The 24,022-nt window shown below is 35.8% G+C and overlaps 2 protein-coding genes across 6 annotated transcripts; both read right to left on the bottom strand.

Moving 5' to 3' along the window:
• Positions 1-3,077: 3,077 nt before the first annotated feature.
• Positions 3,078-13,981, bottom strand: LOC140891349 (dehydrodolichyl diphosphate synthase 6-like). Of its 5 annotated transcripts, none has more exons than XM_073299802.1 (2): positions 13,932-13,981; positions 3,078-4,314 (listed from the first exon to the last, which is right to left on the bottom strand). In XM_073299802.1, the coding sequence occupies exon 2, from the start codon at positions 4,273-4,275 to the stop codon at positions 3,409-3,411; it is 867 nt and encodes a 288-aa protein (XP_073155903.1). In that variant the 5' UTR covers positions 4,276-4,314; positions 13,932-13,981; the 3' UTR covers positions 3,078-3,408. The 5 variants fall into 5 exon arrangements, with proteins under 5 accessions (XP_073155903.1, XP_073155904.1, XP_073155902.1 ...); XM_073299803.1 differs by having other exon boundaries at positions 3,078-4,301; positions 13,932-13,970; XM_073299801.1 differs by lacking the exon at positions 13,932-13,981 and adding an exon at positions 4,759-4,878.
• A 6,855-nt stretch (positions 13,982-20,836) lies between these two features.
• On the bottom strand, positions 20,837-21,472 carry LOC140890097 (uncharacterized). Its single transcript, XM_073297854.1, has 2 exons — positions 21,370-21,472; positions 20,837-21,189 (listed from the first exon to the last, which is right to left on the bottom strand). Exons 1-2 carry the CDS (start codon positions 21,470-21,472, stop codon positions 20,837-20,839), a joined length of 456 nt encoding a protein of 151 aa, XP_073153955.1.
• Between the last annotated feature and the right edge of the window lie 2,550 nt (positions 21,473-24,022).

Raw genomic sequence — 24,022 nt, 5'->3', positions numbered from 1 at the left:
TTATTGGATCGTTGTCTCCATCTCTGATCCCGTTTATTGCCACTGCACGCACTGCCAATGATGCATTGACCACGCTTGCTAACACCTATGGAAAACCATCCCGTGATCACATCACTCAACTGAAAACACAGCTTCGCAATCCGGTGAAATGCTCCCAATCTATCACTGAGTTCATGCAGTTTATCAAATCAAAGGCTGATGAACTGGCCCTCATGAACGCTCCTCTTGACATTGAGGATCTCACTATCAAGGTTCTCCATGACCTTGATGATGACTACAAGGAACTGGCCCATGCCATTCAAGCCCGGGACTCTGCCATCTCCTTTGAGGAACTATATGAAAAGCTTCTTAACCATGAGGCTCATCTCCTTGCCCGAACGGCGTCTCAGATCGCTTTTCTGGCCACTGTTCATGTCGTGCACCGCTCGGCCCCACACAACCGTCGGCCCCAGCCTGCTTCTACCGCCGGTCATTCGCCGACCCCTTCACGTCACGGCGACGCCTGGACTTCCCGCCCCCAGCACTTGTCGTCCCCTTAGGCCCCAGGCTCGCGTCCCTCGCGCCCTTATTTGGGCCGCTGCCAGCTTTGAAGTCACCAGGGACACTCTGCTCGACGTTGTCCTGATTTTTAGTGTGTGCCCACTACTACTACTGCTCCTCCTACTGGTCAGTCTCGCAAAGTCTCTGGCTTCCCTGGTTCGTTGCCTGCTGCCTACACCTATGTGTCTCTTGCTTCGTCCGATTGGATTCTCGACTCTGGCGCCACTCATCATGTGACGTCTGATCTTTCAAATTTATCCTTACATGCTCCGTATGTTGGCTCCAATGGCATTGTTGTTGGTGATGGAACTGGTCTTCCCATTACTCACACAGGTTGTCTCTTACCCCCCTTCCGTTCTTCTGACCTCTTATTCCCACATGCTCTCTGTGTTCCCTCAATTAATAAAAATCTGCTATCTGTCTCTCAATTGTGCACAACTAATGATGTCATTGTTGTTTTCTCCTCTCATGACTTTCAAGTGAAGGATCGCCGCACGGGGGCTACTCTTCATAAGGGACCACTTAAGAGCGGTGTCTACTCTCTGCGTTTGTCGAGTCTCTGCCTATCTGACATAGTCGTTTGGGTCATCCATCTACTCGGGTGTTGCGTCATTTAGTTGCGTCGAAGTCATTGTCCTGTTCTTCTTTCGTTCGTAATTTTCATTGTAACCCGTGTTTATGCAATAAAAGTCACAAACTTCCTTTTCATGATTCCTCGCTCACTTCACAATTTTTCCTTGATTTAATTTTTTATGTTGTCTGGACTTCTTTGGTTATTTCCTGTGATGGCTATAAATATTATGTTATATTCCCCGTACCCGAAACATTTCGGGACCCGACTATATGTTCGGGATCCTGTCGGGTAGGGAGAGAAAATCCGGAATTATAAAAAAAATGTGATTATTTTATTAAATATACTATTTAGAAACTTATATTTATAAATAAAAATAAATATTTAACTTAAAACATATAATATTAAAATATTTTGGATAATGTTTCAAGGTTTTGTTAAGATAAAAAATGTATCGGATAATTATTAACAAAATATTCAGATACAATTACTAAATAAATTTTGTTAAATAGATTGTCAAATTAATCTCTTGAGTCTTGTTCTACATATTTGTTCTAATTAGATAATTATAAATATGAATTAATTAAATTATTAATTTATTTTTAAAAAAAATACACAAAAATAAAATGTTATTTCGTGATTTCATTCTAGATTTCATATAATGCTAAGTTACTTTCTCCCTTGTTCGTGCCAGGGGCTCCCAATACCGGCTGCGAATTCGGAGGAAGAGAATGAGTAGCCTAGAATACAACCAGAGTCGCATCTTATCCACGTTCCATAATCGTCTTATGCAGTGTTATTACATGAGACGGAGCTAGGATTTTTATGTGAGGGCCCAACTTAGTACATTTAATTATTGATTATTAAAAAATTTTAAATATATATATATACATAATAATATAAAAAAATAATTTTTTGGTTCATATCATTGATAAAAGTTTATTAAAATTTTGAAAAAAAACTGAATTTATTATAATGAAATTTAAAATAAAAAGTAAACATGTGGTTTCATATTAAATTATGTAAAAGTTAAAAACAACTATTTCAAAGTTTTTCAATATTTAAATGCTAAAATTAAAACTTTAATCATTGCAAAGAAAATATTTAACATGCAGATTAAAAATTAAAATAATATGTAATTTTTTTATTTACATGTATATTATATTTAGATAAATTACAATACTCGATTTTTTTATATAATTTCAAAATAAATAGTGATTAAATTTATTATGAAATTTTGAACAAAATATGCATAAGTGTAATATCAACGAATAAATATTAAAACATTAATATTTCATATTTAATTACAAATTTAACACCTAAAACTCCACGCTCTATGAAATTAAAATTGAAATAGTTAAATTATTAATATATCTATGACATACTAACATATATATTATGTTTCATTTTTTTAGAATAGTGATTATAATTTTAGTAATTTGATACATTCAAAAATTGATGATCGTACAAGAAATCAAATTAAAAAATATAAATACTTATCTAAAGGTAATTATTTTTTATTTGTTAAATCGTGGAATACATTTGTTTCAAAATTTTTGCAATTAAATGTGATTCATATTATGTGAATTTTTGTATCAGAGTTTGTTCTTGCAGGATGAATGAAAAATATACATTGATCTCACAAATATAAAAAAACCTCATTTTTAATTGTTTTTTATTTACTTAATTATATAAGTATATATATATATATACACACACAAAATTTGGAAAAATTGAGGGGGGGCAAGGGTGACGGCCCCCACCGCCCCCACTCTAGCTCCGTCTCTGGTCACTCAGCCATAGTTGTATAAATGAGATGACTTCAGAGGCACCCTTAAACACTAAGGAGCATTGTCGAAGCTATGGTCAAATGTCTTGTGAAGAGGGAAGAATTGTTCCCAAGAAAGTGGTGCTTACTACTACATAATGTGCCTTTTAAGTAAATTCCATTGTAACGTGCTACTGTGATAAAAACTCAACTGATATAAATGACAATTCGGATAAAGATTGTCCAAATGGAACAAAACACAAAACACATGACAGTCCACATAATTATGGGCAGAGAGACAAACAAAATGTGACAAGGTTCAGAAGTGAAACCAACAATGACGATTACCTGATAAAAGAAACAAACATTTTATTCCTCCTCACTTTCTGAGTCAGCATTCTGGAGCCAATCAATGAAAGGTTTAGCATTCTTCCATACAGCAGAGTCAATGAGGATAATTATGCATCAAGTACATCATGTATATCATATGCCAGTTTCTCCAACAAGAGCACTGAGGTGCAGAGAAATATTACAGTTGCTTCATTCCCTTCTCCAGTTCAGTATGGACTCTCTGGAAGTTCAGTACAGCCCACACTAAATGCCACAAGCCAACCTCCGGCCATAATGCTTTGGGGGAATACAAAAGGCAGTTTGAAGTCTGCCAAAGCAGAAAATTGCTCAATCGAGTCTCGCCTGAGGAACGGATCAAGATATCAGGATCAGGTGCCACTCCCATGTACATGTTTCTTTCGATATCTGCAAGCTTTATATCATAGTTTTCCCCACGCTCTTCTTCACCCACTGCACCATTTTGAGCATCATTCGGTTTCATCACAGAGTGAATCTCATGCCACTTATGTTCGCAAGATTCTTGAGCGGCGTGCACAATTTCATCAGTTGAAGTATAGGCCACACAAATAAGGAGAATGCTTTTGTCATTATTGGAAGTGGCTTTCATGGCCTTTTCAGCAGCAAGTCTTACAGTGTCACTTAAAAGGTTCAAGTCCCCAATAAAATATACCCTCACCCCATATTGGTTCACTATACTTTCTTCCTTGAGCAAACCTTCAATTTTCTCGAGCATCAAATCCATCACACCCTGAACTTCGTCAGGCCTTCTTCTGAAATTGTCAATGCTAAACGCGTATATGGTCACGTATTTCACACCCAATTCGTAGCAGTACTTCATCAATGACATGAGAGACAGAAAGCCAGCTCTATGGCCCATTCCTTTTCCAAGATCCCACTTCTTGGCATATCTTCGATTGCCATCTAAAATAAAGGCTAGGTGATTTGGAATTGGACCCACAGAAAGCACACGAAAAAGAAATCTCCGCATGTAGCCTACAGAACTGCCAAACAATCTGTCAACAAGACTTTCCTTCTCGTTCTCCATTTCAATTTTTTGCCAAACCTATGAAACTGCAAATATTGCCTGCCAATGGAATTTAAACATTATACCGTTCCAAGCATAATTCTCAACAATTATCAGGAAAGTTCATCCACTGATATACTGAGATATAAAATGATCGAGAGAAAAGAATTCATATCAAATTCTGCGAGGAACCGAAAGAGGCGGAATGTGTCGTCCTCTTCTCAAGCATAAAGAAGGACAGTCTTCAAGTAATTATCCACAAATCTTAACTTTTTTTGGGCAATTTCACATTAATATTATACAAAAAGTTTACTCCCCTGAATCAAAAGCTTGATTCTGGCTCGTGAATGCTAATTCATAAAATTTATTGGCCTCCCTCCATTAAAAACAGAAACAGAAAAGAAACCCCAATGAAACGGAGAATGGAAACAGATAATTTTTCAGAGGATAGCAGATTCCAGGCAACAACTTTTGTCATAACCACGATGAAATCAAAATACGTACATGTGATACCACTTGGCTTTTCAGTTGAGCTTGGATTGTTGGAGTTGATTTGGAGGAAAGGATTTGAGAAATGGATTCAAATGACAATCATTTTAGATTTACTTGAAATCCCCAACAAACGACTTACGGAAATTATTGAACTTGATATGTGTGAAGACTAGAGTTGACTTGAATTAGTTGGTGATCAACGAATAAGATGTATCTTGAAGACTAATATTGATCCAAATGGTTATAATTGGTCATTAAGTTAGTTGCTTGGCGGTTAAGCTGGTTTAATAGAGTTTTTTTTGAGATAAACAGACACAACGATACACGAAGCAACTCTCGGCAGATTTCTTCATCATCTCTCTCAATCGTATCCCAAGAAAAACAACAGCCGCTCACCTTGATTCAAGGATCATTTCTGGAGTTAGCTATCAGCTGAGCTATGAGTATCAAGAATTGATTCTAGTGTAGTGTTGAGCTTTGTTTTTGTTTCGTTCTTTCTGATTATTCGTGTGTTGTGATTGAAAGGGGATTGTAACGATTGAACGTTGATTGATTCATAGTGAATTCATATGGGTGAATCCCAGAACCTTGGATGTAGGATTGGTTGATAATCCGAACCAAGTAAATCCTTTTGCGTTTCCTGTTTTCATGTTCTTGTTCTTGATTGATGCTGTGAAACTTGTTTATGGTATTGGTTTTATTCTGGTGTTTGAATTATAACAAGTGGTATCAGAGCCTCAAGATTAAGATCTTGGGGCGTAAAAGTGATTGGGTGGTTCAGTCTTCTACTCTACAGTTGAATCCCGGTGATCTTTACTTTGTTCTTTGTGAATTCGTTTGAGAAGGATGTCTTCGAATCAAGGGCATTCTTTAGCAATGCCAACATCAAGGTTTGAGGTGGAGAAATTTGATGGGAAGAATGATTTTAATCTGTGGAGGGAGAAGATGTTGGCTCACCTTGGCAATCTAGGTCTAGATGATGCTATACTGGGTGAAACCAAGATTCCAGACACCAAAGAAAACAAGGCAGAAATTCTGAAGAAAGCAAGGAACACAATCATTCTTAGTTTAAGTGATCAAATTCTAAGAAAGGTTGTAAGAGAGAAAAGTGCCGCTGATATGTGGCTGAAACTTGAACAACTATACATGACAAAGGCACTGCCCAATCGGATATATCTAAAACAAAAATTCTACAGCTACAAGATGGATGAAAGTAAGACCATAGATGAAAACATTGATGAGTTTACTAAGCTGCTTTCAGATCTTGAGAACATGGATGTACAGATTGATGAAGAAGATCAAGCAATCTTCTTGTTGAATTCTCTGCCAAAAGCCTATGATCAACTAAGAGATACATTGAAATATGGCAGGGAAACACTCACACTTGAAGAAGTGACAGGGGCAGCATATTCTAAAGAATTAGATTTGAGAGCAAATGGTAGACTCCAAAAGCCTATTGGTGAAGGTCTAAATGTGAGAGGGAGATCAGTTGAGAGGAAAGACTCGAATAATAGATGGAGATCGAGGTCAAGATCCAAATCAAGACCAAAAAGGACATGTTGGTCCTGCAAGAAAGAGGGACACATAAGAAGATTTTGCCCTCTAAGGAAAATAAATCAAGGACAGGAAACATCCACAGCCACTGACACTGCAAATGTGCTACAGGGATATGAGGATGCTGAAGTTTTAACCATCTCAACAAATGACCCCAAGGAAGAATGGATTCTAGACTCGGGATGTACTTATCATATGTCCCCAAGAAGAGACTGGTTCTCAGATTTTCAGGAGTCACACACTGGTTATGTGTTACTGGGAAATAATGAATCCTGTAAAATCCAAGGTGTTGGATCAATCAAGCTAAAAATATGGGATGGTTCTGTAAAGGCCTTATCTGAGGTAAGATACATTCCTGACCTAAAGAGGAATTTGATATCTTTAGGTACATTGGATCAAAAGGGACTGAGCTATAAAGCACAAGGAGGTACTCTCAAAGTGATAAAGGGTTCACTGGTTATTATGAAGGCAACTCTGAAGCAAGGTCTATATATTCTTCTAGGATCTACCCTATCTTCTGAAATCAATGTATCTATATCAGATAAGAATGATACTCTTCTATGGCATCAAAGGCTCGGTCATATGAGCCTAAAAGGTCTGCAAGAACTGTGCAAACAAAATCTACTGGGGTCCAAACAAATCAGTAACCTGGATTTCTGTGAGAATTGCGTCCTTGGCAAATCTCATAAGCTAAGATTTAGCACAGCAACTCACAAGACTAAATCACCGTTGGACTACATTCATGCCGACCTTTGGGGATCTCCTAAGGTACCTCAATCATTATCAAAATGTCAATATTTTCTTTCTTTAATTGATGATTATTCTAGAAAGGTTTGGATCTATTTCTTGAAAACTAAGGATCAAGCGTTTAGTAAGTTTGTAGAATGGAAAACCTTAGTTGAGAACCAATCTGGAAATAAAGTTAAGACATTTAGAACAGATAATGGATTAGAGTTTTGCAACCATCAGTTTGATGAGTTTTGTTCTAAGTATGGCATTACTAGACATAAAACTTGTACATACACACCACAACAAAATGGAGTTGCAGAACGCATGAATAGGACCATCATGAATAAGGTGAGATGTATGCTTAGTGAGAGTGGACTGCCACCAAAATTTTGGGCAGAGGCAGCTTCAACAGCCTGTTACTTGATTAATCTATCACCTTCTTCTGCCATTGACCTTATGGTTCCTGAATTTATGTGGTCAGGCTCAAAACCAAATTATAAACATCTAAGAATCTTTGGCTGTGTTGTATACATTCATGCTAACCAAGGTAAACTAAATCCTAGAGCAAAGAAGGGAATTTTTCTTGGTTATCCAACTGGAATTAAGGGCTACAAAGTCTGGCTTTTAGATGAACTTAAATGTGTTATCAGTAGAGATGTGGTTTTTAATGAAACTGAGTTTTACAAAACTAATATAAATGTGCTAGACTCAGCCAGCTCTAAACTAGCTGAGCAGACTTTGAGTGACACGGAACAACTTCAAAGTTGCAGCAATGAGGATAAGGAAGAAGGTGGAGCTGATTATAATCTGCCAGAAAATCTCTCTGATATTAAACATTCTGGAACTCAGTTAACCCATCGAGATACTGACATGCTAGATGCAAACAGAGATGAACAATGTGAAGACCTTGATAAGGACCAGCATCTGGAGGATTATATGCTCACAAGAGATAGGGTCAGAAGGGATATCAGATTACCATCAAGGTTTGCATCATCCGAATTTACAGCTTTTGCTCTCAATGTAGCAGAATTAATGGATCAGCAAGAACCATCAACCTATGAAGAGGCAATGAGAAGCAAGTACAGTGCAAAATGGTTGAGAGCTATGAAAGATGAATTCCAATCACTAATCAAGAACAACACTTGGATATTAGTAAACAAGCCAAAGGATAAAAGAGTGATAGGTTGCAAATGGATATTTAAGAAGAAATCTGGAATTCCAGGAGTTGAAGAACCCAGGTACAAGGCAAGATTAGTGGCTAAGGGATTCTCACAAATAGAAGGAATTGACTACCATGAAGTCTTTTCTCCAGTAGTTAAACATTCCTCTATTCGAATCCTATTGGCCATAACAGCAATTCAAGACTTAGAACTTGAACAATTGGATGTAAAAACAGCTTTCTTACACGGAAATCTTGAAGAAGAGATTTTGATGACTCAACCAAAGGGTTTTGAGATAGATCCTCAGGCTGGAAAAGTGTGTCTGCTGAAAAAATCTCTTTATGGCTTGAAGCAGTCACCCAGGCAGTGGTATAAACGTTTTGATGATTTCATGCTACAGCAAAAATATGTTAGATCAAAATTTGATAGTTGTGTGTACTACAGGAAGCTATATGATCAGTGTTTCATATACCTATTGATCTATGTAGATGACATGCTTATAGCATGTAAAGATCTAAAGGAAATTCAGAAGTTAAAGTATCAACTTAACACTGAGTTTGAAATGAAAGATCTTGGTGCTGCTAAACAGATCTTAGGAGTTGAAATAAGAAGAGATAGAAAGCATAGAACTTTGACTCTGTCACAAGAGAAGTACATAGACAAAGTTTTGAATCTATTCAATATGGCAGTGGCAAAGGAAGTGAGCACACCTATTGGTGCTCATTTTAAATTGAAGGCAGTTTCAGGAGATCAAGAAGAATTAGAAGCTATTCATATGAAGAATATTCCGTACTCTAATGCAGTTGGTAGTATAATGTATATGATGGTTTCTACTCGACCAGATATTACATATGCCTTGGGTCTTGTAAGCAGATTCATGAGTAAACCAAGTAGGGAACATTGGAAAGCTGTACAGTGGCTGCTGAGATACATAAAAGGGACGAAGAATTTAAAGCTAAAATACTCAAAATCAATCTCAAACACGTGTGAAGTCATGGGGTATTGTGACTCAGATTATGCAGCTGATCTAGACAGAAGGAGGTCAATTTCTGGTTATGTGTTTACTCTTGGAGGTAATGTTGTAAGCTGGAAATCTAACTTGCAAAGTGTGGTTGCGTTATCCACCACTGAAGCAGAGTATATTAGCCTAACTGAAGCAGTAAAAGAAGGCTTGTGGATTACTGGCTTTGTCACTGAAATGGGTTTGGAACAGAAATGTGTCACCATTTTCTGTGACTCACAAAGTGCAATACACTTGTCCAAGAATTCAGTTTTTCATGAAAGGACAAAACACATAGATGTGAGATTGCATTTTGTAAGAGACATTATTTCTAAGGGTTTGGTTAAAGTCCAGAAGATAGATACTATAATCAATCCTGCTGATATATTAACAAAAGTAGTAGCAGTGAGCAAATTTGAGCATGCATTGAGTATGCTCAACATGATGGAGTAAAGTAACTTCATGTTTATGGGATCTCAGCTGGATTTATTATGTGCAATCAATTCAGTCAAAGGTGGAGATTTGTGAAGACTATAGTTGACTTGAATTAGTTGGTGATCAACGGATAAGATGTATCTTGAAGACTAATATTGATCCAAATGGTTATAATTGGTCATTAAGTTAGTTGCTTGGCGGTTAAGCTGGTTTAAAAGGGTTTTTTTTGAGATAAACAGACACAACGATACACGAAGCAATTCTCGGCAGATTTCTTCATCATCTCTCTCAATCGTATCCCAAGAAAAACAACAGCCGCTCACCTTGATTCAAGGATCATTTCTGGAGTTAGCTATCAGCTGAGCTATGAGTATCAAGAATTGATTCTAGTGTAGTGTTGAGCTTTGTTTTTGTTTCGTTCTTTCTGATTATTCGTGTGTTGTGATTGAAAGGGGATTGTAACGATTGAACATTGATTGATTCATAGTGAATTCATATGGGTGAATCCCAGAACCTTGGATGTAGGATTGGTTGATAATCCGAACCAAGTAAATCCTTTTGCGTTTCCTGTTTTCATGTTCTTGTTCTTGATTGATGCTGTGAAACTTGTTTACGGTATTGGTTTTATTCTGGTGTTTGAATTATAACAATATGGAATGATTTTTTTTTTTTAAAACTTGATATGGAATGGTTAAAAATCACTTGAATTTTTTCAATCCAAGCAAGCTAAATCTATTTCTACTATAAAATCTATTTTTATTTTTATTTCTACTATAAAAGTATGATTAGAGTGCAAAGTTTTTGCATTGTGTATTTACTACATTATCCAAAAAATATGAATGATTGATATTAATTGTATGGGCATGAGTGAAAAAACGGTGTAAAATTTAGTTAGGGTCAAATTTGGGATAAGAAATTTGTAGAAATCAATGTGTTGCTTATTCATTTTATTGGTGCATTTATTTATTTATTTTACACATTGAATACAACATTTTACTGGTTGTCATCATATTCTTAAATTCATTCTTAAAAAAAATAATGAGAAGAAAATTATAAAATAATGCATTTCTACTATCTATTTTTTCTTATGAACTATTTTTGAATTTTACAAATGAATCATTATTATTTTTTGTCTTGAAAAATGTAAAAGCAAGAGGTAAATTAAGAAGCAAAAAAACTCTTGTGGATTATGTTCTAAGTAAATCATTTTTATTTTTAATATTAATATTTATGGGTATTGTTAGTAATAGATTTTTATCTTGAAAAATAAAGAATTATGAGGTAAAAGAAAAAAAACTGTTGTGATTATGATAATATAATAGTAAGATACTAATAAAAATACAATTATTTTTAGTATGATAACTTCTACCTAATGAATTCGAAGACGAATTACATGTAGATTGTAACAAATATAGCAACGGAAAGAATTCACATACTTTTTGCACTATAACAATAAAAATAACTGATCATTTAAAATTTTTAATCAATATTTACACTTTTACAAAAGTTGTGTTTAATATAATATATGGATATAGAACATCATGAACATAAATATTATCAAGAATAAGTTTCATAATTTCATATGCTAATAAAAGCATGTTATAATATAAAGAAAATAAAAAATAATATAATATTTTTTGAAGTATTTAACACATCATTTTAATTAGTTTTTCAAATATAGTATTGAATTTATAAAGTTAATCATATACTATTACAATATAAGTGCAATCAAGTAATAAATTATTATTTTCATATAGTTTTTTTGTTATTAAAAATATATTGTGTCAATTCGCCTCTTATTTAATTATAAAAATTTACCTTAAATTGGTTTGAATTCTTTTCTATGAATTTAAGAAAACAAAATTTAAAACACATGAGTATCAAAGTGGTTTTTTTAAAAAAAATCTAATAAAAAATAAAATTTGGTTACCACATAGTTATAAGAAAATGTGAATACGTCAAAATTGAATAGATATTTGATAATAAAAATACATTAGAGATATAACATTTTATTGAAACATAATTCTTAGGATAATCTAAAAACAATAAACATAAAAATGATTAGATGTTGGCAAAATAAAAATATGTATTCATTAAAATTATTAAAGATATTATATATTTATTGTATTATAACTATAAAAGTGTAAATAAAATGACTACGCTTTTCACTGTGGATTTTTTATTTTGCCCTTAAATTGTGTATTCTTTCGATTAGTTGTATGGAGATTTTCTACATAATGCTTTAAAAATCTAAAATTTGATATATAAAGTGAATATATGTTTGAAAAATAAAAAATATTTTCACTTGAAATTATTAAAATAAAATCATGTATATTTAATTATATCATTAAAAGTGTGAATAGAAAGAAAAAATGTTATTAGAGAAGCAACTTTTTGCCGATAAATTATTGCATGACATTTGGTGGAAAATAGGTGTAAAAAATTAAGGGAAAATATAATATAAATTTTATGGATAATATGGAATTAAAAAAAATTAAATATTATATTCATCAATATAAATAAGCCAAAGATAATTATGGAAAAATAAAGAAAAATTACAATTTTGGTCCGTTAATTTTTGCACGTTATGATTTTGGCGCTATATTTTCATATGTGATAACTGCATACATACCCCTGTGAAATCCGAAGATTACTAAAAATCCCTTATGAAAAACGAATTACCTATTAACTACTTGCATTTTCAACTTGAGCACATACATCCACATGTTTTAAAATTTGAACATTCATCCCCTAATTTGTACGTGTTTTCATGGTTGTTTATGTTCAAATTTGAAAACACACTGACTTAAAAGTTATAGAGGGTTTTCAGCGATATCGAAATTTCAGTTTCAGTTTAGTCTTTGTGTGTTTCGATTTTTGGCAATATTAGTTATTTTTCATCGAAAATGCTGATGCAACACTATACACGTCAGCGCTGCAAAAATGTCACATCAGCGTCACATTGAAAAAAAGACTAAAATCGTCAAAAAAACACACACAAATACAACAGACTAAAACTGAAATCTAACTAAAACTAAAATCTTATAACATAGAACATCGGAATTGTAAATAGAGAAATTTATAAAATCAAAAAAGCAATTTTTCCAAAAATAAATGTCAAAATGTAATCCACATTTATCTAAATAAATTTAAGACTCAAATATAAGATTTTATCAATTATTAGAAATTTACTATATCTTAAAAAAAATAAAACAAAAGATTATTCAAAATTTTAATCATTACTTATTTTACTTTTATTTTAAATGTGAATAAATTTAAATTTGTTTTTGATTCTATGTTATATCTAATACATTTTCCATGTACCTCATTTTTACTAGTAATTTAAAATACATAGAATTTGTTTGATTCAATACCCTGGGGGCTCGGTGAGTTTGTAATGGTGGATATGTCTATCCTTTAATGGTTAATATATTGAAAAAAGCTTCTATACGACGGTCTCAAATGTCATTTTTTTTAGACAGGTTTCTTATATGGGTTATCTATTAAAAAGTATTACATTTTATGTCAAAAGTATTACTTATTATTATAAATATGGGTAGGATTGACCCGTCTCACAGATAAGACCGTCTCACGGATGAGACCGTCTCACAAGAATGTTACTAATAACTCATTTTTACTAGTAATTTAAAATACATAGAATTTGTTGATTCAATAGCCTGGGGGCTCGGTGAGTTTGTAATGGTGGATATGTCTATCCTTTAATGGTTAATATATTGACAAAACTTCTATTAGACGGTCTCAAAGGTCATTTTTTGATACGAGTCTCTTATATGGGTTATCAATTAAAAAATATTAAAGCATTACTTATTATTATAAGTATGGGTAGGATTGACCCGTCTCACGAATGAGACCGTCTCATAAGAGTGTTACTAATATATTTAGCTTCAAAAAAAAATACATAGATCCAAATACACTCTTAGATTCAGTTTGACTTAGAGGTCTCAAATTTGAATAGCGAATTAGAGCTCGATTTCCATTAGAATCATCCACAAACTCAAAAGGGAAAAAAAAAATCCAATGTAACATGATGGATTCGGAAATCGGAATCACGGGTTCCTCCGCTCCAAACACACCATCTACATTATTTTTGGGAAATCTCTTCGACTCTACACTCCGCTCCAAAGTTAAACCAAAGCAACGAACTAAGTTAAAATTATTTAAACAAAAGGTGCAAAATAACCAAACGCAAAGTAAAATTTCGCAACTTTTCAAGATTCCTGAACAGGAACCACCACATAAAGCATAAATACGGAGAATTCAATCGCAATAGGAGAAAAAAAAATTACCTCCGCAAACGATTATCGCCACAAAATCGCAAAACCAGTTCCAATAGTCAAAGTTGATAGAAAGAGGTTATACACAACAAGATTAAACAAATGCAACTTTAATGAAAAGAAATATATATAAAGTATACAACAAGATTAAACAAATGCAACTTTAATCATGAAAAGAAATATATATCAATTATACAACAAGATTAAGCAAATGCTATATCTGTTTGGATCACAGCTTTGGTGTGGTATGCTTCACGTGTTGCCGGGAAAATCTAATTTATCGAGCTCCTCGTTTTTCATGCTTTTTCAAAAATCATGTGGGACCCACATGATTTCATGTGGGCCTCCTTGATCCAAGGGTTGTGTTCCACCAGACCTGCTGGAGCATAGTCTTACTCCAAATTTCAAATCGAAATTATTTTGTCACGTATGTGATGAGAAAACAATATTATTTTTTAATTATAGATCTCATAGAGATGCTCAATTATTTATGTGTGTGTGTTTTAATCCACTAAATTATTATAGATGAGTTTTAATCCATTTCCGCATTTTTCTAATTTTGGTCCCAATTTGGCTAGAAATTTTTAAGTCACAAGAAATTGATTATTTGGCACCTGATTTTCTTGCAAAGTATAAAAAACAGAGATCTTTTAGGGCGTCCACAACAACAAAAATCCAACATTCGTGCTTCGTACCCTGTCACATCATCATCATATTAAAAACAAAAAAAATTCATCCAACTCTCCACTATAACAAAAAACCCAAACAATTTTTTTTTATGTATTTCACACTCAATTCAAATATCTCAAAAATCAATTTATAAATTTTATATATTTATATATATTTATATTTGAAAGCCTGTTCAGCTTTCAGGCAGTTATTTTGTCACGGCGAATACTATTTTATTTCCCATCTTTACTTTTGACATGCACATAATGACTTTTATGTTTCATGATGTTGCGCCGCTATATTCATGGACGTGTGAAATTTTTTTCTTGCTTTTCTTGCATGTATAAATTTTCTTTCATTTACAATTTTTAATTTCCACATGACACACCACATACTCTAACATTAATTCAACATCCAACCCCTTAACTCTTCTACTAGGTTATCACCTTAATAGGAAAAATTATGATTTTATGCTCCAACCCCTTAACTCCTCTACTAGGTTATGACTTTAGTATGAAAAACATAAACTCCAACCTCCAAACCCACTAAATCCTCTACTAGGTATGACCTTAGTAGAAAAAACATAAAATTCAACATCCAACCCCTTAACTCCTCTATTAGGTTATAACCTTGGTAGAAAAAAACATAAAATTCAACATCCAACTCATTAACTTCTCTACTAGGTTATAACCTTAGTAGAAAAAACATATATTCCAACCTCCAACCCACTAACTCCTCTATTAAGTTATGACCTTAGTACGAAAAATATGATTTCAACCTCCCGCCCACTAACTCCTTTACTAGGTTATGACCTTAGTTGGAAAAATATGATTTCAACCTCCAACCCACTAACTCCTCTACTAGGTTATGACCTTAGTAGGAAAAACATGAACTCCAACCTCCAATCCTGTAACTCCTCTGCTAGGTTACAAGCTTAGTAGGAAAAACATAAACTTCAACCTCCAACCCTCTAATTCCTCTACTAGGTTATAACTAGGGCTGACAAATTTTACATAAATCCCGACCCTTCTCGATTCTCAACCCGTTCGCATCCCAAATTTTTCCCGTCCCGAACTTTTCTCGACCCGATCAATTTCGGGATCGGGATCGGGATAGGAAACTCTTCCCGACGGGATTTCCGACCCGATCCGAATATAAAAATAATATTTTTTTAATAATATTTTTTAATTAAAAATAATAATTTTTTTATAATTTTATGTTTTAATATTAATGTTTTATAATTATCTACCATATAATTTTTTTATATTTATCTTTTTTAATATTAACATTGAGTTATAAATTTTTATTTTGTTTTTTTATTATTATGAATAATTATATGTTTTTTTTGTATTAATCAAGTAGTTGTTTTAATTTATTTGTAATGTACTAAGAAGATGTTTTAGTTTTTTAATGGTTATTTACAAAGATATTTTAATTTATTTGTAATGTACTAAGAAATTGTTTGATTTTCTTCATAATTTTTTTTAAAAAATATTTTCATAGAATTTTTTTTTAAAAAAATATTGTTCGGGATTACCCTTTCCCAACCCGACGGGATCCCAAATATTCGGGATCCCGAACATTCGGGTCCCGACACTTCTCGGGTGCGGGATCGGGAGAAAAAAAATCGCAATTTCTATCGGGACGGGAATCGGGTAAAGGGGTTACGGGACGGGTCCCGACCCGATTCCACCCCTAGTTATAACCTTAGTAGAAAAAACATAAATTCCAACCTTCAACCCTCTAACTCCTCTACTAGGTTATAACCCCGTAATAGGAAAAAAATAAACTTCAACCTCCAACCCTCTAACTCCTCTACTAGGTTATAACCTTAGTAGAAAAAACATAAAATACAATATCCAACCCCTTAACTCCTCTGCTAGGTTATAACCTTAGTAGAAAAAAACATAAACTCCAACCTCCAACCCACTAACTCCTCTACTAGGTTATCACTTTAGTGGGAAAAACATAAACTCCAACCTCCAACTCACTAACTCCTCTACTAGGTTATGACCTTAGTAGGAAAAACATGAACTCCAACCTCCAATCAGGTAACTTCAACCTCCAACCCTCTAACTTTTCTACTAGGTTATAACTTTAGTAGGAAAAACATAAACTCCAACCTTCAACCTTCTAACTCCTCTACTAGGTTATAACCCTGTAGTAGGAAAAAAATAAACTCCAACCTCCAACCCTCGAACTCCTCTACTAGGTTATAACCTTAGTAGGAAAAACATAAACTCCAAATTCCAACACACTAACTCCTCTACTAGGTTATGGCCTTAGTAGAAAAAACATGAACTCCAACATCCAACCCTGTAACTCCTCTACTATGTTACAACCTCAGTAGGAAAACATAAACTTCAACCTTCTAACTCATCTACTAGGTTATAACCTTATTAGAAAAAACATAAACTTCAACCTCCAACCCTCTAACTCATCTACTAGGTTATAACCTTAGTAGGAAAAACATAAACTCCAACCTTCTAACTTCTCTACTAGGTTATAACCTTAGTAAGAAAAATATGATTTCATGCTCCAACCCTCTAACTCATCTACTAGGTTATAGCCTTAGTAGGAAAAACATGAATTTCATGCTCCGGATAACATATTCTTAGAGTTCACAAAATCTAGGAACTCATGCAAAGCAGCATTCATTTTTATAATAAAACATCATTTATTACTTCAAAATAAAAAAAATTGATTTCATTGAACTTGAAATGATTAAAAAACGATAATTGAAAATGAGATACATCAGTAAGTTAAGGATAATATTTTCTAAGATGATAGGCATTCCAGGGTCTCTTCAAAGCTTTACCACGGGTATCCTCCAAGTGGTAGGCTCCCGAGCTAAGCTTCTCAATGACTTTAAAAGGATCATCCCACTTCGGGTCCAATTTCCCTCTTTGATCCTCTTGCACCTTCTTTAAGACCAAATCACCCACTTGAAAGCTTCTCTGGACAACTCAACGGTTATAAGCTTGAGCTATGCGACTTTTTTAAGCTTCCAACCGAATTGCTGTAGCTTCCATCTTCTCCTCGACCAAATCCAAATCAGTAAACCTTTTTTCCTCATTATCTCCATCGTAAAACATAACCCTAGCCGAATCCATCCCAATCTTTACTGGAAACATCGCTTCATTACCATAAACCAAGCTGAAGGGAGTTTCTTTTGTTCCTTCTCTAGGTGTAGTTCGATACGTCCACAGGACACTTGGCAACTCATCTACCCAATTCCCTTTTGCTTTCAAAAGTCTAGCCTTCAAGACTTGCACCAATGATCTATTTGTCACTTTCACTTGCCCATTACTTTGAGGGTAAGCCACAGATGTGAAAGATTGCTGAATTTTCATCTCCTTACACCACGCTTGAATCTTAGCTCCTTGAAACTGTCTTCCATTATCGGATATCAGCCTCCTAGGTACCCCACACCGACATACTGAATTCTTCCACAAAAATTTCAACACATCTCCTTCAGTGATCCTAGCCAAAGGCTCAGCTTCTACCCACTTCGAGCAGTAATCAGCAGCCATCAATAAAAACTACTTCTGAGCACGGGCTACGAGAAAATGACCCACAATATCCATACCCCATTGATCAAAAAGACAAGAAAAGATGATAGATTTCATCAGCTCCGCAGGTCAATGTTGCTATCGAGCATGTCGTTGACAACTATCACATGATGTGACCAACTCTTGGGCACTTTCCAAGACGTTAGGCCAACAACATCCCCCCAACAAGACCTTTCTTGCCAAGATGTGAGATCCCAAGTGATTCCCACAACACCCTTCATGTACTTATCGAAGTACGTAATCAACCTCTTGATAGCATAAACATCGAAGGAGAGGTCCCGCGAATGACCTCTTATATAGAACTTCATCAACCAATACATACCTTGAACTATTTAACTTCAACTTTCGAGCTTCCCTAGGGTCTTCAGACATCTTTCTTTCCTTCAAATAATTAATTATGACCACCCTCAAATCCTTTTCCTCGAGTTCAGGTATGGTCGAGCTCATATGAGGTGTGAGCTCTACTTGAATATTGCTTCCCTAGTTTTCCAACTTCCCACAGAACCAGCCATCTTTTCCAAAGCATCCGCTTTCTCATTCTCCTTCTAGGAATCTACTCAAAAACCACCTCCGCAAATTGTTATTTTACCTTATCCATTTCTCGAGCATATTCAATAAGAATTTTGTTTTTCACATCATATACCCATTTCATTTGTTGTGCCACCAAATTGTGAATCGTAAAAAACATGATCCGCACAGCTCCCACATTCTTAGCCGCTCGAAGTCTAGATAAAGCGGCTTCGTATTCGGCTTCGTTGTTAGATGCCTTAAAATCTAATTTCACCGCCAATTTCACTTCCTCACCCACAGGAGAAATTAGCACCACCCTACTCCGCTACCCTCAATAGACGTTGAACCATCAACATACACCTTCCACGGATCCTCATTTTCCAAATGAACAGTTTCGGCTAAGAAGTCAGCCAAAGCTTGCGCCTTTATAGCGGTCCTTGGCTCGTATTATATATCATACTCTCCCAACTCGGTAACCCATTTTACCAACCATCCCGACATGTCTGGTTGAGTTAAAATCCTTCCCAAAGGGTTGATCGTAAGCACCACAATGGGATGAGATAGGAAATATGGTCTCAAGCATCTTGCCGTCAGCACCAATGCCAATACCAACTTCTCCAAACCCGAATACCTCAACTCAGCCTCTTTAGCACATGCGACACATAATAAATAGGTTTTTGAGTCGAACTTTCTTTCTTAATGTGAACTAAACTCATGGATCCCTCCAAGGCCGATAGATATACCCATTATCCTTCTCCAGCCACCGGTTTAGCCAACATGGGTAACTCAGCCAAATACTTCTTCAATTATCCAAAAGTTTTCTCACAACCCTCACCCCATTCGAACTTCTTGGCTTTCCGCAAGGTTGGGAAAAAAGGCAGGCTATGATGACCCGACCGAGAAATGAATCGCGCCAAGGCTGCAATTCTCCTTTTCAATTGTTAAACCTCTTTCGGACCTCGGAGACGTCATGTTTTGTATAGCTTGAACTTTATTCGGATTAGCCTCAATCCCACGCTCCGTCACCATATATCCCAAAAATTTTCCACTCTTCACTCCAAACATACACTTTTCAGGGTTCAACTTCAACGCATAAGACCTTAAGGTGGAAAAAGTCTCCACCAATTCATCGATGAGGCAAGTAGTGTCCTTTGATTTTACCATAATATCAACGACGTACACCTACACGTTTCTCTCTACTTTTTTTGGCAAACACTTTATCCATCAAACACTGATACGTGGCTCCGGCATTATTAAGCCCAAAGGGCATGACCATATAACAAAAAGTCCCTTTTGAAGTGATAAAGCTTACCTTATCTTGATCATCCACAGCTAAAGGGATTTGATGGTACCTTTGATAAGCATTCATTAGACATAAGTATTGATGGCCGACCGTAGAATCCACCAATTGATCTATTTGAGGTAATGGATAACAATATTTTGGACACGCTTTATTAAGGTCCCTAAAATCAACACACATCCTCCACCTACCCAAGCTATTGGGCACTAACACAACATTTGAGAGCCAAGTAGGAAATTGCACCTCTCGAATGTGCCCAGCTGCAACTCCTCTGTTTCATCTTTTATCACTTTATCCTTATTGGGACCGAAGTGCCTCTTCTTTTGTTTTACGGGGCAAACTTCAGATAAGAGATTTAACTTGTTCTCCATAACTGCTTGTTCTATGCCTCTGACTGAGCTCTTGAATTGACCAAGCGAATACATCAAGGTTAGCTCTCAAGCAAATAATGAGCTTTTACTTGACCTCAGTTTCCAAATCACCATCTATATTAAGCTTTTCACCTTTGGCCCCCCTAATTCCACTGCTTCAAGTTCCTCCTCCTCAAGTACTTGAACCTCTCTCTTAGCCACTGTTAACACTTAACATAGCTCCACCCCCTCGTATCATGCTAACCTCCACCCGTGTATTTTTTCCTTCTTCGCGTACCACTCCCTCATAACATTGGCGTGCCATCCTCTGATCCCCACGCAAAATTCCAACTTCTATTCCTGCATCAAACTTAAGCTTTTGATGATACGTGGAAGCTACAGCTCTGAAATCCTTCATAGCTGGCTGGCCCAAAATCCCATTATATGACAAAGGAGCATCAACCACCATAAATCTTACCATCTTCGTGACCCATCTAGGATCGTTTCACATAGAAACTAGAGGTCAGTCTGGCCCAACGGTAGAATAGCATGACCCCTGAATTCATACAAAGGTGTGGAAATGGGCTCCAATTCGAATCCTTCTATTTTCATTTGATCCAACGTCCCTTTGAACAATACATTAACCGAACTCCCACTATCAACAAATATCCTTGCTACATCATAATTTTCAATTGTGATCGTCACCACCAAAGCATCATTATGCGGAGCCACAACACCACGAAAGTCTTCGGGTCCAAAACTGATGATGGGATCTTGTGGTGGATTCAATTCCTTAGATATTTCAAAGTTCTCCATCCTCCTTTCATGTGCTTTACGTGCCCGTCCGGAATCACCGTTGGTGGCACCTCCTGAAATCATATGGATCATACCTCTCGTAGGATTATTAGCCTCATATATCCTCCTTCTTATCTAGTCAATCCCTTGAGGAGGACCCTGACCCTCCATCTCCCTTCTTGGCTCCTACGTTCTTGGATTTATCCAATGAAGACCCCGACCCCGCCTTGGGGGTGATTGAAACTCTCGATTGCCTCTCGGATGAGTTATGGCCCTCCTAATAGGTGAAGGAAACTTAGGGCCTTCCTCAGTCCTTTGTAAACTTCCTTGCCTACTCCCTCTTTCATTCACCCCCATCACTTTGTCCCGATTTGGAGCCAAGGGGACATAAGGTGAAAACTGTCTTTTACCTCGAGCTCGATCATCTTCCCTCTCTCCCAGCCCCTGCTTCCTACTCCCTTATCCACCCCTTCCACATTGCTACCCCCTTGCCTTTGCTCATTTTTCCTCTGTCTTTGAGCGTTCTCTAAATTCACGTACTTCTCCGCTCGTGCCAAAAAATCATCGTAGCTTGATGAAGGCTTCTTAACCAGAGACTTGAAGAATTCTCCTCCCTTCAACCCTTGGGTAAAGGCACTTATCAGTATATCGAAAGTAGCAGGCGGCACTTCCAAAGCCGCACCATTAAAGCGTCCTGATCTTGTTGCTTCATCACAAATAGACTCAAGTAGTTCTTTTAATACTTTTTGCTACTAGCAAACTGATGCATAAAAACCACACTGAAATCCTCAAAATACCTTATGGAACCGGGCTTCAACATGTTGAACCATTGCTGGGCGGACTTTACTAACGTGCTCAAGAATACTCGACACTTTATATCGTCGGAGTATTGATAAAATAAGACGGCGTTCTCAAATCTTCCCATATGCTCCTCTGGGTCCGTACTTCCATCATATTCTCCCACACTTGGCTTCTTGAAACTAGCTGGAAGTTCTTCCTCCAAAATCGCATGGAAAATGGACTTTCCCTCTTAAGAGTTGAACCTTTGCCTCAAAGTTGTTGTGTCAACATCTTTATCTTCTTCCACATTTCCTCTTTCTCTTGATCATCCATGCTCGGAGGGGGTAGGGTTCCTCCTACCTGACTCTGCTGGCCTACTTCATCCTTACTTGACACTTGCACTTGCTCTTGGTCTTGCTCTTGTTCACGACCTCGGCCTTGCGAGACTTCCTTTTTTTTTTCACGGCCTCTTCCACAACCTTAGTGATAAATTGGTCCAACTCTTCTAAGGTAATATTCCCCACCATATTCCTAGGGGGAGGCTCCTCCATCCTCGGTCCTAGGCGAGATAAGGTAGTGTGAGACCTTCTACTTCCTCTCTTTCCAACCATCTCTTACCTCGATGTTCCCACATACGACGTCAAGTGATAATCACTAAAATTTGATGGTTCAGATCCAATTCGAGCCCAAAGATTCAAGTCCAGAGATGAACCTGAAATCAAGAAAATAATGTTATAGGAGGTCGGGAGGGTGTCCCGGCGTAGCCCCTCCGACTCTCAAGTCAGAGACGTGAACGAATAAGAGAAAGAGGATCTTGGGCGCCCCTCAAAAATGAAAGTGGATGAATGCAAATGAATGGAGCAAACCCGTATTTATAAGAAGTAAGGTAGGGGCCACAAACACTTTGTAGGGGACCACGAGCATGTAGTTCACGCGTCTCTTCTTCAGGGCTCGCCCTCCAAAGACAACCCAAGATACAAAGTCAAGCTTACCACCTTAGGGCTCGTCTACTCACCCACCTTAGGCGAGCCCCTCCTCCACTTCTTTTCTCTACACCTCCACATCTAATTTCACATCTCTATTTCATATTGCCATAGGCTTTTGTCTTACCCTAGAGATCTCATGGCTAGGGTCCAACTTGATAGTGCTCTCTCTCATCCCTTGGGAGCCAACATACCTCTTCTTCAACACTTATCTCATGGGCCGACCCTACTTCTTAGAATGAGATTTAGACTTTAGTCTCTGGTTATGGGCCTTCATTGGGATTCAAGCATGTGATGGGCCCATTCGTGAGGTATCACAGATTTTTTGGATTCACAAGCCAAAGGTTGTTTCGTTATTATTTCAGATTGAACATGAGCATTTTTTTTATTAGAAGAAGTTTATATCTTGCATCTTAAATGAATGGAAAAATTAATAATATTGGTTTTACTTATTGTAAGTTCTATTTTTTTTTTTGAATCATTGCAAGTTCTAATTTCAAATCATCAAATGTGAATGTATATCTAAGTAAAGATATGTTAAGTTCATGCAATCATAAGGGTAGTACCTTGATAATGTAAGATCCAATTACTCAAAATTGATTTGGATATGCGAGTTTCATGAAAATATGTGGACTTCATATGTTGAAATTAAAATTAGACTATTAGATGTAGTGTAATGTTACTACTCTTATAATATCATCTCATCAACAGTTGACACATGAATTAAATAAAATTATTATACATAGAAACAAACTTTATTTGGTGTAATCTCTATATAATATATTAAAGTTGAGGGTTGGTACTAGTATGACCAACTCTCATTGTTTGTCCTTTGATGTTTATCAGATGTAATCATCAAATTGTCACTTTAATTTTTTTTTTATCATTGATGTATAATAATTTTTTATAAAATTAATTGATATATTTACAAAATTTCTTTAACCTTTTTTTTTACTTTCGCAAAATATATATATATATATATATATATATATATATATATATATATTTACACTACATCAGTCGGTGTACATATAAGTACACATGATGGTTGCTCAACATATCAAAACTCTATAATATAGAATTTTGATATTGTGAGCAATAGGGGTGATCACGGTGGGTTTGGCGGTTTTTCATAAGAAATTCA

The sequence above is a fragment of the Henckelia pumila genome, chromosome 3, assembly GCF_033568475.1.
Source record: "Henckelia pumila isolate YLH828 chromosome 3, ASM3356847v2, whole genome shotgun sequence".
Classification (NCBI taxonomy): Eukaryota; Viridiplantae; Streptophyta; class Magnoliopsida; order Lamiales; family Gesneriaceae; genus Henckelia; species Henckelia pumila.
Note: the sequence above shows the minus strand (reverse complement) of the source record. Positions and strands in the feature narration are given on the sequence as shown.